We start from the raw sequence: 14,549 nt of genomic DNA, 5'->3' as shown, positions 1-14,549 counted from the left end.
TAAAAAATAAATAAATTATTAGCTCAAAAATCTGAACTTATGAACAATATCGTGTGCACGTTTACATATTCCCCATAGAAGTCAATGGAGAATTTTTTTTGAAAATAAACCACCAACTCTCTCGCGCAAAAACCATGATATATTCTCATTAGTGCAAACCCAACATGAAAATATGAATATTTCATATTCCAATGTTCTTTAACATGCTTTTTTGTAATATGTGCATACAGATCACATACTGTAATATGAGCAATCATGATTGCATACTGTAATATGTGCATACATGTCATAAAAATATGAAAAATATGTGTACATATATTAATGTATTTATATGTGTATATATGTCTGTAAATACATATAAACACATATAAATACATTAACATATATGTACACATATATAGACATATATATATATATATATATATACATATATATATATATATATATATATATACACACATATATACTGTATACATACATATTTAGACATGTATCAGTTTGTATCTCTATTTTAAAGTCTTTTGACTGCCTTTTTTTTTCTAACACCCAAGATCCGATATCTTTGAGCCCTTAAACGTTTTAATTCAAATTTTTTTTTTACAATAATTTTTATTAGACAGTGTTATTATGAGTATAACTGTACTTTAATGTATTTTTGAAGTGTTTTGTGCAACTTTTTAGTTTCGGAAAACAGCTAACCACAGCTCTGAGATCACGGTAAGGATTGAAGTGATTTCGCTCGACTTTTCAGTGCAATTAAATATGCTTGCAAAAACACGATATCTCTTGCGCAAAAATGTTTGCGTCTCACTTGTAATCTAGCCCAAAATGTGCAGCAATATATTTAAAATGTAATTATAAAATTACTTCTGTGCAAAGATGTTTCATTTAAAAGTTAAATGTAATTGCGAGTGACCTTCTGCTGTTATGGTTGTATGAATCTTTTAGGGCTTGTAGCATGTAGATGGTAATCTAAAACGAGCGTGCAAGGAGGTGCGCACTCTTGCATACACTACTACCATAAGAGACACAGAATGAAAAAGGATTCTTAGGAGTCAGCGAATGCACAGGGGAAAATAGTACAAATAGAAGGAAGTCGGGAACCAGGACCACAAAGTAGAGGAAGCCATAATATAAGATTTGTAGGTGCAGGAAAAGCATAGCATGGTCATATCCACTCTGTAAATAAAGACAAGTGATAGACAGGAATAGGGGACAAGAGTGCATGAAGGGTCGAAGAGGAAATCTTCCAGCGTCCTGGTCTTAAAGCACAAGGACGCCAGAATATTCAAGCACTGTCCAGATTTATAGGGTGAGCCTGGGCTATGGTGGAGTCATGGTGCAGGAAGCTATTGCATTCATTTAAATTACTGAATCCAGAGGGTCTAAGAGAACATTCACCATGACTCTATTCTGTTGTGCACTAACATCTCTTGAGTTAAATAAATAGCACTTTTATTTTTGAGCTCATATTACAAATTTAAATCATTTTAGTTTATTGCTCGAGTCAAAAGACTGGATGGAAGTAATAGACTTCTATGGGGAAAAAACTCATGTTGGCTATAACTCAAACGCTAAACCAAAAGTGCTCAGATAAATTTAGAAATATGTATGAATGAATAAAAAAAACATATTCTACTATGTGAAGAACATTGGAATGTGAAATATTCATATTTTCATGTAAGGTTAGAGCACTTGAGAATATGCGATTGAGTTTGCGCCCAAGTAGGTTGTTTTTTTCCCACTTTTTTGCTTCATTGACTTCTATGGGGGAATATGTTTACATGACTGTGATATTCAAAATTTGTTTTTTGTGCACACAATGGGTTAGCGCACGAGCATAAACTTTTCACTTTCAACTTGTAATACGAGTGCTATCCAACACACAAGAAAACCTTACTTCTAACAGAGTTAGCATGCCAGCAGGAACGTTAAATACTGTTCCACTTGTAATCTGGCCTTTGTGTCTGCTGTCCCTTTAAGATGATATTATATACACTGAGTATGACCTGCAAATATAAGTGTCATTACAGTGAATTAACTTCCTAATATTCCAGCTGAATTCTGAATATCGTTTGAGATAGGAAAAGACATCACAAGAATTAGTTTGTAATCAAGGCCGGATTGGCCAGGAAATGTTCCTGCGGGCAGCAGCAGCTGGGGCTGACCAGCTATAAGTTCAGGGCCTGCTGGTGATGCAATACATAGGGATTTTTATACATTTGTTTGTTCAAAATGAATTTTGAATGTTTATCAAACATTGTAACATTCTGTTTTCAAATATTAGTTTTTGAATTTTAATTAACATGCGGTAATATTCGAGTGTAAAATCAACACATTTTAGTCAAGAAAAATAAACAAAATGATTGATTATTATATTCATATGCAAAATAGCCTAGTCCTTCATAGTAAATGACAATAAAGAGACACACCTGAGAATGTTTGAAACAGGAATAGGTCTTGTTTTGCACTTATAAGCCAGGCACTCTTGCTTACAGCTGACCTGTAATTAAAAACAGCAGAAAAGTAATTGTCATCAAAACTTTGCTACTAATTGTTATTAATATTTCTGTTATATTTGGATATGACAACATATTGTTCTCTTTCCACTACAGATCTAGGTTGTATTGTAATATAGAAATTGTAAATATTTAGAAACGTGAAAAGCAGCATTCGAGATGGGTCTAAAACAAATAAAGTTATATCAAGGAAGATGGAATTTGATCATTTAGGTAAAGAGGAATCACTTTAAGGGATCATTGTGCAAAGAAAACGTATAGGGCTAAATTACAAGTGGGGTTAAAAAAATATTAATACTGTTGTGCGTTAACATCGCTCAAGTTAAATCAATTATTTGTATGAAAGGCATTATCTATCTTTTTATTAAACAATAATTCACAAGAATAAATCTGGCTCCAAAAAGAGGGGCCACTATCTTCCGCATTCTACAGTGAACGAAACTGTCTGGTTCACATCCCTAATTCCTACTGTTCATTGGCTAATAAATACTTCCTGCAAAAGTGTCCAGTATTCCAGCAGACAGTCCAGTATTCCAGCAGACAGTCCAGTATTCCACCAGACAGTCCAGTATTCCACCAGACAGTCCAGTATTCCAGCAGACAGTGCAGTATTCCAGCAGACAGTGCAGTATTCTAGAAGACAGTCCAGTATTCCAGCAGACAGTCCAGTAAAATCGCCACAAAAGTATTGGACACTTGAATTGGCACATTTTTTTTTTTAAATCTTTTAGTGTTAGCTAAATGTTAAAGGCTTCCTATGCCTCAATGCATTACATGTGGAACAGAAAGAAATGAAGGACAGTCAAGGGGGTCAAATCACTTGTTTATGTGTTTTACTATCAGCCTAAAAGGTAACAATTATTTATATGTATGTTACTAGCAATTTGTGCAAGTTCTCTACATTTCCCCTTTAAAGGAATATTCTATGGGGGATATTTAACAAGCCATCAACCGCAAATACGCTGGAATTCCGCAGCGTAATTGTTGCGAGCTTGATCCGACCTAGTTATCAAACCCTACAGGCCGTCAAAGTTGAAATATGTGACGTAACATACGATACGCCGGTCTCAATCCATCACAGATCGATGCTTACGTCATTACAGATGTTCCGAATACACATTTGGCACTATTTGACACTTTTTCAAAGTTATCAAATATTTAACAGGTACCCTCGTGGCTATTCCGGCCCAGTGTACCTGGTTTTCAATTCGCCACCCTGGAGCCCGCGGATGCCATAGGAATCAATGGGAGCCTGAAAGCAGCGAAAGCTTATGTTCGATGCTGCCAGATATCCCATTGATTTATATGGTAGAAAACCAGTTATGTTTACACCTAACACCCTAACATAAGCCCCGAGTCTAAACACCCCTAATCTGCCACCCCGACATTGCTGCCACATACATAAAATGTATTAACCCCTATCCCGCCACTCCCAGACCCCGCCGCCACCTAAATAAATGTATTAACCCCTATCCCGCCGCTCCCGGACCCCGCTGCCACTAAATAAATGTATTAACCCCTAAACCTCTGGCCTCCCACATCACTACCACTAACTAAACCTATTAACCCCTAAACCGCCAGCCCCCCACATCGCCATAAACTAAATAAAGCTATTAACCCCTAAACCTAACAAGCCGCTAACTTTAAATTAAAATTACTATATCCCTATCTTAAAAAAAATAAACTTACCTGTAGAATTAAAATAAACTATATTAAACTATTAATTAACCTACCCTAACTATTATACTACACTTAAATTAAACTACCAATTAAATTAACTAAGTTACATATTAAAAAAAAGCCTAACCCTCCTCAAATTATTTAAATCTACTATTTAACCTTATTAAAAATTACTAAACTACAAAAAAAATAAACACTAAGTTACAAAAAATAAAAAAACACTAAATTACGGAAAAAAAAAAACACATTATCAAAAATAAAAAAGAATTACACCTAATCTAATAGCCCTATCAAAATAAAAATAAAAAACTAGCCTACACTAAACTACCAATGGCCCTTAAAAGGGCCTTTTGTGGTGCATTGCCCCAAAGAAATCAGCTCTTTTACCTGTAAAAATAAATGCAAACACCCCCAACAGTAAAACCCACCACCCCCACAACCAACCCCCCATATAAAAACCCTATCTAAAATAACCTAAGCTCCCCATTGCCCTGAAAAGGGCATTTGTATGGGCATTGCCCTTAAAAGAGCATTTAGCTCTTTTACTGCCCAGATCCTACTTAAATAAACCTAACACTAACCTCCAACGATCCTTTTACAGTTCTTGAAGTTTTGCTTGAAGGATCCATCTAGCCGGCAAGAAGTCTTTATCCAGGTGGCAAGAAGTCTTCATCCGGGCAGCCTCTTCCATCTTTATCCATCCGGCAAAGTCTTCATCCAGACAGCATCTTCTTTCTTCATCCATCCAGCGTGGAGCGGGTCCATCCTGAAGACATCCGGCGAGGAGCTCCTCTTCAATACGGTCGCCGCTGTAAACTGGAACTTGAATGCAAGTGACCTCATCCAAGATGGCGTCCCTTGCATTCCTATTGGCTGAAAGGTTCCAATCAGCCAATAGGATTAGAGCTGCTAAAATCCAATTGGCTGTTCCAATCAGCCAATAGGATTTGAGCAGCTCTCATCCTATTGGCTGTTCCAATCAGCCAATAGGATTGAGCTCTCTTTAAACCCTTAATGGGCCAGTAAACGCACAAAATAATGTTATATAATTCTGCACATAGTGCAGAATTATATAACATCAGCTTAGCGCCATCTTTCTACCTGAAAGGATTTCAGAGAAAAATTCCTACGAAAATTACTTTTACAGTACGCTGCTCCTGGCTCTACTGATCAGGATCTGTTTGTTTTCCCTAAGCGCATCGGGCACGCTGTCTATTCACAGCCGGCCCGATAGCGCCATTAAACTCAATGTAGCTTGCTCCCACTCTGATCTGGTAGCAGGAGCGAGCCACATTGAGTTTAATGGCGCAATCGGGCCAGCTGTGAATAGACAGCGTGCCCGATGCGCTTAGGAAAAACAAACAGATCACGATCAGTAGAGCCAGGAGCGGCGTACTGTAAAAGTAATTTGTGTAGGAATTTTTCTCTGAAATCCTTTCAGGTAGAAAGATGGCGCTAAGCTGATGTTATATAATTCTGTACTAGGTGCAGTATTATATAACATTATTTTGTGGGTTTACTAGCCCTTTAAAACTGTTTTGTGCAGTTATTAAAAAATAAAAATAAAGATGCTACTATTTTTATTTTTATGAAGGAACTATACACGTTATTTGGGGAGAAATTGGGGGACATTTATTTAATTAACCAGCACTACTGCGAGCTCGTGGTAGCATTAACTAACTTGTAATGGCTCCTTATTTAACGTCCGCCCTTAAATGAACGAATTTGCCCCTTTATGGCCACACATTAAATTAGTGCTCCACTTGTAATCTGGCCCAATATGTTTAACCTCAGTTGTGTGCAGGCAACTCCTAATTATGTATGTTCAGAATCAGCACATGAGCCGCAATGCCAATTTTTAAAGTTTTGCTTTCTAAACATTCCCATTTTGAATGAATAGAATAAAGAGTCTTCTTACTTTCCTTTGTTGAACACAGAAAAACTGACATTATAAGAACCTGTAGAGGAGAAATATAATGGTAATTAATATAAATACACATTTTAAAAATGACATTTAACATAAGTAAAATAACTCTCATATCAGCTTAGCACAATATGTATTATACATTATATCTAGTATCAGAGATTGTCTGCTTGTCAGTGAAAACAGCAGACATACAATAGGTTAAATGCTTTATTTTTTATATAATAATTAATATGTGTACGGGATATAAACCTCCAGCTGCCAAGAATACTAAACTTGTAAACAAACCATTGAACAAATACATTTTTATACACACAATGTTATTGCAGGAGAGCAGAAGCGTGTGTTCCTGATGATTACCTGCATATTTTCTGGGAAGCTCCCACCCTACCTGAGCAGAATGCTCTCCCCGGCTGTTCCCACCTCCCATAATCTCCGATCCAGTACCAGCATATTATTTAGTCTGCCTCCATACAAAAAGAAAGCAGCTCGATCCTCCTTTTCCTACAGAGCGCTACAGTTATGGAATGTCCTCCCGCACACTTTCAAACCTTCCCCAAGCCTAATACCCTTTAAGAGATCCCTCTCTACATATCTCAAAACAGAATGTGCTTGTCACAGTTGATTATATATTTCCTATCTGTTCTATGTTAAATTTTGCATATGTTATGTATTAATATTGTTTCTGTATTTTATTGTACCCATTGTATCAATGCAATGTTTTGTGGACCCAGGACATACTTGAAAATGAGAGAAATCTCAATGTATCCTTCCTGGTAAAATATTTTATAAATAAATAATAATAAATAAATATGCTCTTTTATTTTTTAAGCTCCCTGAAGCAATAATGCATAGAAAGTAAGATATTTTTTTTTATCTTACATTTGATTTAAACCTCATGAATTCAGCATTGTTATGTTATTTAAAGGGGCAGCCAAGTCAAAATTAAACTTTAATGGTTTCCAATTTACTTTTATCATCCACCTCTTATCTCAGTGCATTTGTAAAAATTGTCACAGCTAGACCACACTAGTTCATGTGTGCCATATAGATAATATTGTACTCACTCCTGTGGAGTTATTTATGAGTCAGCACTGATTGGCTAAAATGTAAGTCTGTCAAAAGAACTGAGATAAGGGGTCAGTCTGCAAGCCTTACAAGGTTGTTGGTTATGCAAAACTGGGGAATGGGTAATAAAGGGATTATTTATCTTTTTTAAACAATAAACAATCTGGAGTATACTGTCCGTTTAAAAGTTAAATTATAAAATGAAATCAATAATCATTTAAGGCAATTTCACTTAAAACTCAATTATCAAAACCTGGTGTTTCAGAATGTATTTGATACTTGCAGTAATGCGTTCTTGTATCCAAGGCTGTGTGTTTTTGGGAGGGGTTTGCGTGTTATTAAGCAGGGATTTCAGTGCTTCTGGGAAATATTTAAGCATTCATGGCTGATATTCTGGTGTTTCTGGGTGGAGAGTGAGTGTTTCTGTTAGAGATTTAGGTTTTCTTGGGAGGGATTTGGGTAATTCTGGTAGGGTTTTCAGCAGTAATGGCATACTCAACAGAGGGCCCTGGTGCAACAATTGTTTGGACCCCCGAAGGAAGCAGTAAGTAATAAGCAATAGTAATAATATACATGCTGCTCTTTATAATGATTTTTTGGAAATATAGATAGAGATAGATAAATGGATAGATAGACTGCACTATTAAAAGGCTCCCCTGCATTAGGACTGTACACATTCTGCACACACCTATGTATAGACTGGCTACTTTGGGCACTCAGCACTTGAGTCCTGGTGCCACTGCACCTACTGCACCACGATAGTTCAGCTCCTGGTCTTCAGTGATCCTGGGAGGGTTTTCAGAATTCAGAAGGAGCATTTGGTAATCCCTAGTAGGATTTGGGTTTTGTGGGTGAGGTTTAGGTGTTCCTGCGATGGTATTGGGTTTTCCTTAGAAGAGAAGTGGGTGATTTTGGAATGTTTTAGTAGTAGGGCAGTGTGCAGGGGTGGTTGGGTATTTCTAGACAGGAATTGGGAGGAATTTAGTTGCAGAGTGGAGGAATTTCAGTGTTCAAGGATGTGGTTTGTGAGTTCCTGGCAGTGTTTGGCGATCTTTGGAAGGACTGAGAAACAGTGTGTGTGGGTATATGTGCATGTGAATGTGGGAATTGCAGGGCAGTCTAGTCATCTACGTATTGGGTAAACTTTACACTTACCAATAGAATTGCCTTCCACTTGGCACTGGAATGTTCCAAAGCCATTTTCCACTTGAATGGGAAAACTGTTAAAAAATATGCCATGTAAAGATTATAGGGGAGATGCAGGATTAATCATTAAAGTTTTTATATTATGTTTTAATTATTATAATTATTTGTATTTTAGGTACCCTTGGATATCAAATTAAGTTTCAAATGTTGTTTAATCACAAAAACTCTATACCGCTCCCAGATGTGTATAGATTATCTGCCTGTGTAATGGCTACCACTTCTGTTGGAAAGTTACTCGATATGTCCTCTCTTAGTACTCAGTAAAGTAATTATTTTTAATCGTATATATCTTTCACTAGATTTATAGTGTAAATAACTTACCTGCTTTTTGATTCTTTATTAGCCAATGAGCAAACTGTGAACCAGTGTTCTTCCTTAGATGTCATAAAGACTGGGCTATTAATTGAAAATGAAGGAAGAGTAATAATTACATTAATTATCAAGCATTACAATAATAAATATATGTATTATCAGGTAGATTCATAATAACAGCCACTTATTACATCTCTGGTGTCTCTACGCATTCCAGCCTTAGCCCCCCTCATAACGTTTCTGCCTCAGTGATGCATCATCAGCACATAAGTACACTATCAAAACCTTAAAATGTATTTTTTGCTGAACAGCAAGCTATAAATAATAAAAAGATATCTCATACTTGTTTTATGCAGAAACCAATTGTGCTGTACACAGAATATATGTAAAAGGGAAGGGCAATAAAGTGGCAACACTTAAAGGGGCACTAGAGTGAAAATGATCAAATTTGCTTAATTGTCTTGGTATCCTTGGTATGTGGAAGAGTAAACCTTGGTTAGGCTTATTGATGCTCAGGAGAATACATGCATTTAGTTCTGTATGGCAGCTTTGAACAATCTTTGTAGCAATGTTTATATTGTTTCAGATTTGCACACTCCTGAGCCTTCCTAGCTTTATTCTTCAACAAAGGACACCAATAGAATGAAAACATTTTCATAATAGAAGTAAGTTGGAAAGCTTCTTTTTTTTTTTTAAACTGCATCCTCATTAAGTTTTTAATTTTGACTTAAATGGATACTGAACCCAAATGTTTTCTTTCATGATTCAGATAGAGCATGCAATTTTAAGCAACTTGCTAATTTACTCCTATTATCAATTTTTCTTCCTTCTCTTGGTATCTTTATTTGAAAAAGTAGGAATGTAAGCTTATGAGCTGGCCCATCTTTGGTTCAGCAACTGGGTAGAGCTTGCTGGTTGGTGGCTAAATTTTCTTCAGCAAATAATATCATGAGAACAAAATAAATTTGATAATAGAAGTACATTGGAAAGTTTTTTTTAAACTGTACCCTCAATGATAAAAGAAACATTTTGGATTGAATGTGCCTTTAAACAGTCAGATTAGTAGCCTATTAAAGAGACAGTCTAGTCAAAATTAAACATTCATGATTCAGATAGGGCATGTAATTTTAAACAACTTTCCGATTTATTTTTATCATCAAATTTGCTTTGTTCTCTTGGTATTCTTTGATGAAAGCTAAACCTAGACTGGCTCATATGCTAATTTCTAATCCCTTGAAGTCCACCTCTTATCTCAGTGCATTTTTTGCAGTTATAAATTGCAAGTTCATGTGTACCATATAGATAACATTGTGCTCTCTCCGGTGCAGTCTGCACTGATTGGCTAAAATGCGAGTTTGTCAAAAGAACTGAAATAAGGGGGCAGTCTGCAGAGGCTTAGATACAAGGTAATCACAGAGGTAAAATTTAGTAATATAACAGTGCTGGCTGTGTAAAACCCAGGGTAACAAAGGGATTATCTATCTTTTTTTAAAAAAAAAATCTGAGTAGACTGCAACTTGATCTTAACAAAATACTTTTTATCACTCCAGAAACCATTTATACAGGTTTTATACAAATTCAACAGGTATGTTCTATGTCTCAATGGTATCTACCAGCTGTGATACTTTTAATGGCTGCCTTAAAGAGACATGAAACCCAAAATGTTTCTTTCACTATTCAGATAGAATACAAGAATACAAATTTCCAATGTACTTCTATTATCAACTTGTCTTTGTTCTATTATTATTCTTTGTTGAAGAGATATCTAGATAGGTAGCGTGCACATGCCTGAAGCACTACATGACAGGAAATAGGGCTGCCAACTAATGCTCTTGCTAATGTATAAAATTGCTGCAAAACTGCTGCCATATAGTGCTGTAGACACATGCACACACCTGAACCTATCGTCCTGCTTTTCAACAAAGGATAACAAGAGAACAATGAACATGTAATAATATAAGTTAATTTAATTTTTTTTTAAATTGAATGCTCTATCAGAATCATACAAGATGCCCATTTAAAGGTGCAGTATACTATTTCTCTTCTTTAATGTGTTCCAATAATTCATTGCACATGCTGTATTAAATTGTATTAAAATACAGATAATTCATTTACCTTGACTTTGTCATTTGATATACCTGGTTGTGCCTGTTGTATCCCCACCTATACTGAAGATTTCAGTACTTAAGTTATTGTTATAAAAAAGATATGTAAACAATAAGGTTTAGTTATAATCACTCAGCCTCGCATTGGGAGGATGGACAGAGAGAACTCAAATGGTTTATGTTCTATTGGTCTCTCTACTCATTGGTCTTACTGTGTATAAAGAGATACAATAAGGAGATTCTCTCTCTATAGAAATAAACTAATGAGGTATGATCTCCCTGAAAGCTCAACCCATTTTATTGGGTTGTAGTTTAAATTGGCAGAGACAGTCATTTTATATAAAAATGCACCATACATTTTAAACTCTGTAGCTGGTAAAACAAGTCATTGTAACACATTAAGGGGGAAAAGAATATACAGTACACTGTTCCTTTAAACGTTTTTTTTCATTTTTAGTAACATTAAAAAATAAATATTGACAACTCTGTAATTTTTTGGTTACATCAAAACAAAGATATATTTACCCCCAGTTAATATATACCCTTTCAAATCGCTAAAGACTATATGGTGTATCTAGGCATAAAACTCTCAAATATTGCAAGTGAATGGTATAAGTTAAATTATAACCCGATTATCAGGAATATGCAAAGAAATGTTTACAAACCTTATAAAAAAGAATTATTTTTCAATAATGTTATATAATATGCAGATGTTGCTGCTATTAATCAAGAAAATGTACTTGAAGCTAATAAATAATACTTGGAGGAAATTTGTATTGAAAGATTAAAATCCTAAAATCAGTCATTAGAATTTATATTTATCAAAAGAAAAAAGAGGATTTCAATTGACCAATACATAATAATATAATTGGCCAATTTTGTGTAAATATGCTTATGATTGGTTGGCAGGAGCTAATAATTTTACTGTAGGTGGTTTAGAAGCAACTTTAGTGTCTCCAGTAAATTTAACTTACCCTCCACATGCACAAGGAGAATGAATTGCCAAACCATTTTAATGAAAATATAATGTTTCAAGATATTATAATAAACTGGAGAAAAAGTGCAAAATTGTTGAAATGTAACCACAATAAGTAATTATTTTTACCTATAGTAGGGAACCCTAACTTTATACCAGGAATAAAAGTGGCCTTTTTAAAGGATGGAATAGAAAAGGTATTATATATAAAACATTTTTGGATGTCTAAAATAAATGCATATGGTTTAATTCAGTAACTTAAGCTTTGATAGATTGTGGTTGATAATTTTGATGCTGTTCATTTTTCCTATGGGTGAATTTACTGATATCCACTAGGGTCCAATATGGTTCTTTTTCCAATACAGAAACAGTGTTATTGTTTGTATTGTTATTTCTCTGATCATGGATGGACAAGTCAATATTTGTAATGTTATATGTATATTCCTGAGCCTATCTCAGTATGCTGTCATAGAAAACACAAAAACTGAGAGAAAGGGGTATATTTAGTAGCAGAAATGAACTGGCACATTATTTTTATGCTGTATCTGAATCAAATATTTAATTTAAAATGTGCAGTAAATTTATTATCAAGCTATGAGGAAGTGCATGTTTGTGCACAACAGATTGTTCACTGGCTGATATAATTACAGAGCTTACAGGAACACACATAAAAAAGGTTTTGTAACCACATGAAAATTTGTTTCATTTTTGTAATAAACTGTAATACTGCAATCTGTACGATGCAACAACGGACAAACATTGATTTAATGTCCCTTTACATTTTAAAGAGAACAATTATCAGAAAGCAGATTGTATCTTCTCCCGTAAGCTTTTAGCACAGTTACAGGAACAGCTAAATGATATTGTAGTAATACAAATTATTTCAAACGTATCAGTACATACCCATCGATAAAATCTATGTTAAAGTCGTAGCTTTCACTTGTTTCAGCCATGATCCATCCAGAAACTTCAATAATGCTCCCTAATTATTAAAAAAAAGATGCAGCTTATATGCAGATAAAATAAAAAAGGTAGCACATGACATTGCAACACTATGGGCTCCATGTACTAAGCCGTCAATTCATCCGTCATTTTAGACGCGGATAAACTCGCCGTTACTCGCCGCGGGCGAAATGGTGTCCGCTGTCACTATGTACTAATAATCCCCCAATAAATAGACAAGTCTAGCCCGCCGCGAGCAGTGGCGGATTATTGATAAATTTGACGCCTCGCTCGCCGCGACTAAGCTGATGTACTTAACTTTCAGTTGAATTGTCTGGCCAATTATTAACACGTGACATGCAAGGTGTCACGAACATCATAGTAGTCGCGGGAATAGAATTTTGCTCCTATAAAAGTTCAACTTATCTAAACAACTTTATTATTGTTCAAAAATTTTTGAAGAGTGATAACAGAGCGTTATTTTTGTAATATTTATTTACAATTTGGATATGGCTTCATCTGGATCTGATAATATATAAATATTAATATAAAAATAATTATAAAGATTGACAACTATAAAAATATAGATTACTCTTTAATTACAGTCGACAAATTTGGCGCAATTTATGTACATGGAAATGAGAGACAAATTAGACGCCAGTTATGCTGTACAATGCTGATATTACTGCCTTTTATATATGTCTAGACTGGCGTCTAGATTGACTTTCCTATTGTTTTGTACCTTGCCCGCCACCTAAAAGGTGGCGAGGCAAAAATAACGAGGTGGGAGCGGAAATTGTAGCGAGCGGACAAATAGATTTTTTAGTACATTCGTTTTTGGCGAGTTGGTGGTCAAATGTGTCTAATTACAGTGAAAAATGGAGAGGTAGCGAGGTTTGGCGGATAAGTACGCTCGCAATTTTAAAGATGCGAGTTTGAACATAGTTGACGACTTTGTACATATCAGTTTGCGAGTTTTGACGCGAGATTTGTTGCGGGTAGCTCGCTGACTGCTTAGTACATGGAGCCCAATGACTAAAAACATAATTAATAAAATAGTTTTTTATCAATGTTTTACAAACAAAAGGAAAGGGACAGTAAACACTTTGAGATTCTAATATAAACGTTTATGTGTAGTAAAATCACTTTGCAATATGTTTTTAATATTTGTTTTTCAAGAGAGTAGATTTTTTTCTGACAAATTAGTTCCATTCTCTTTCCCCTCTGTATCATGTGACAACCATCAGCCAATCCCAAAATACATATATTCTGTGAATTCTTGCACATGCTCAGTAGGAGCTGGCGTCTCCAAATATGTACATAAAAAAAGATTGTGCACATTTACAAAATGGAAGTGAATGTAGGTAGATATGAGGTTCGCAGATAATATAGAAGATTTGAGGACTGGCATCAATCCCATAAAGGAGATAACCCATCTGGTTTCTTAAAGGGAAAGAAAATCTTCATTGATTTTATGAAAGAGCAATAGGGATATAAAACCCACATTTATTATTTCATTATTCACATAGAACATACAGTTTTAACCCCTTAACGACTGAGGACGTGCAGGGTACGTCCTCAGAAAAAAGGCAGTTAACGCCTGAGAACGTACCCTGCACGTCCTCAGTGTGGAAAGCAGCTGGAAGCGATCCTGCTCGCTTCCAGATGCTTTCCGGTTATTGCAGTGATGCCTCGATATGGAGGCATCCTGCAATAATCTTTTTAAGCCATCCGGTGCAGAGAGAGGCTCGAGAGCCACTCTGTGGCCCTCTCTGCACCAGAGATCGGTGGCTTACTGCGTTGGTGGGTGGGAGCCG

At 35.5% G+C, this 14,549-nt stretch overlaps 1 protein-coding gene across 1 annotated transcript in view; it reads right to left on the bottom strand.

Moving 5' to 3' along the window:
- Window positions 1-14,549, bottom strand: part of PKHD1 (PKHD1 ciliary IPT domain containing fibrocystin/polyductin) — a 1,710,134-nt gene that overhangs the window by 1,519,444 nt on the left and 176,141 nt on the right. The window contains exons 8-12 of the mRNA XM_053709557.1: window positions 12,694-12,772; window positions 8,719-8,793; window positions 8,347-8,411; window positions 6,118-6,157; window positions 2,433-2,503 (exon numbers count right to left, since the gene is read on the bottom strand). Coding sequence (XP_053565532.1) covers window positions 2,433-2,503; window positions 6,118-6,157; window positions 8,347-8,411; window positions 8,719-8,793; window positions 12,694-12,772 — 330 coding nt within the window. The remainder of the gene's footprint in view (window positions 1-2,432; window positions 2,504-6,117; window positions 6,158-8,346; window positions 8,412-8,718; window positions 8,794-12,693; window positions 12,773-14,549) is intronic.

Source organism: Bombina bombina, chromosome 4 (genome assembly GCF_027579735.1).
Source record: "Bombina bombina isolate aBomBom1 chromosome 4, aBomBom1.pri, whole genome shotgun sequence".
Classification (NCBI taxonomy): Eukaryota; Metazoa; Chordata; class Amphibia; order Anura; family Bombinatoridae; genus Bombina; species Bombina bombina.
This window is presented reverse-complemented; position numbering and strand designations above follow the sequence as displayed.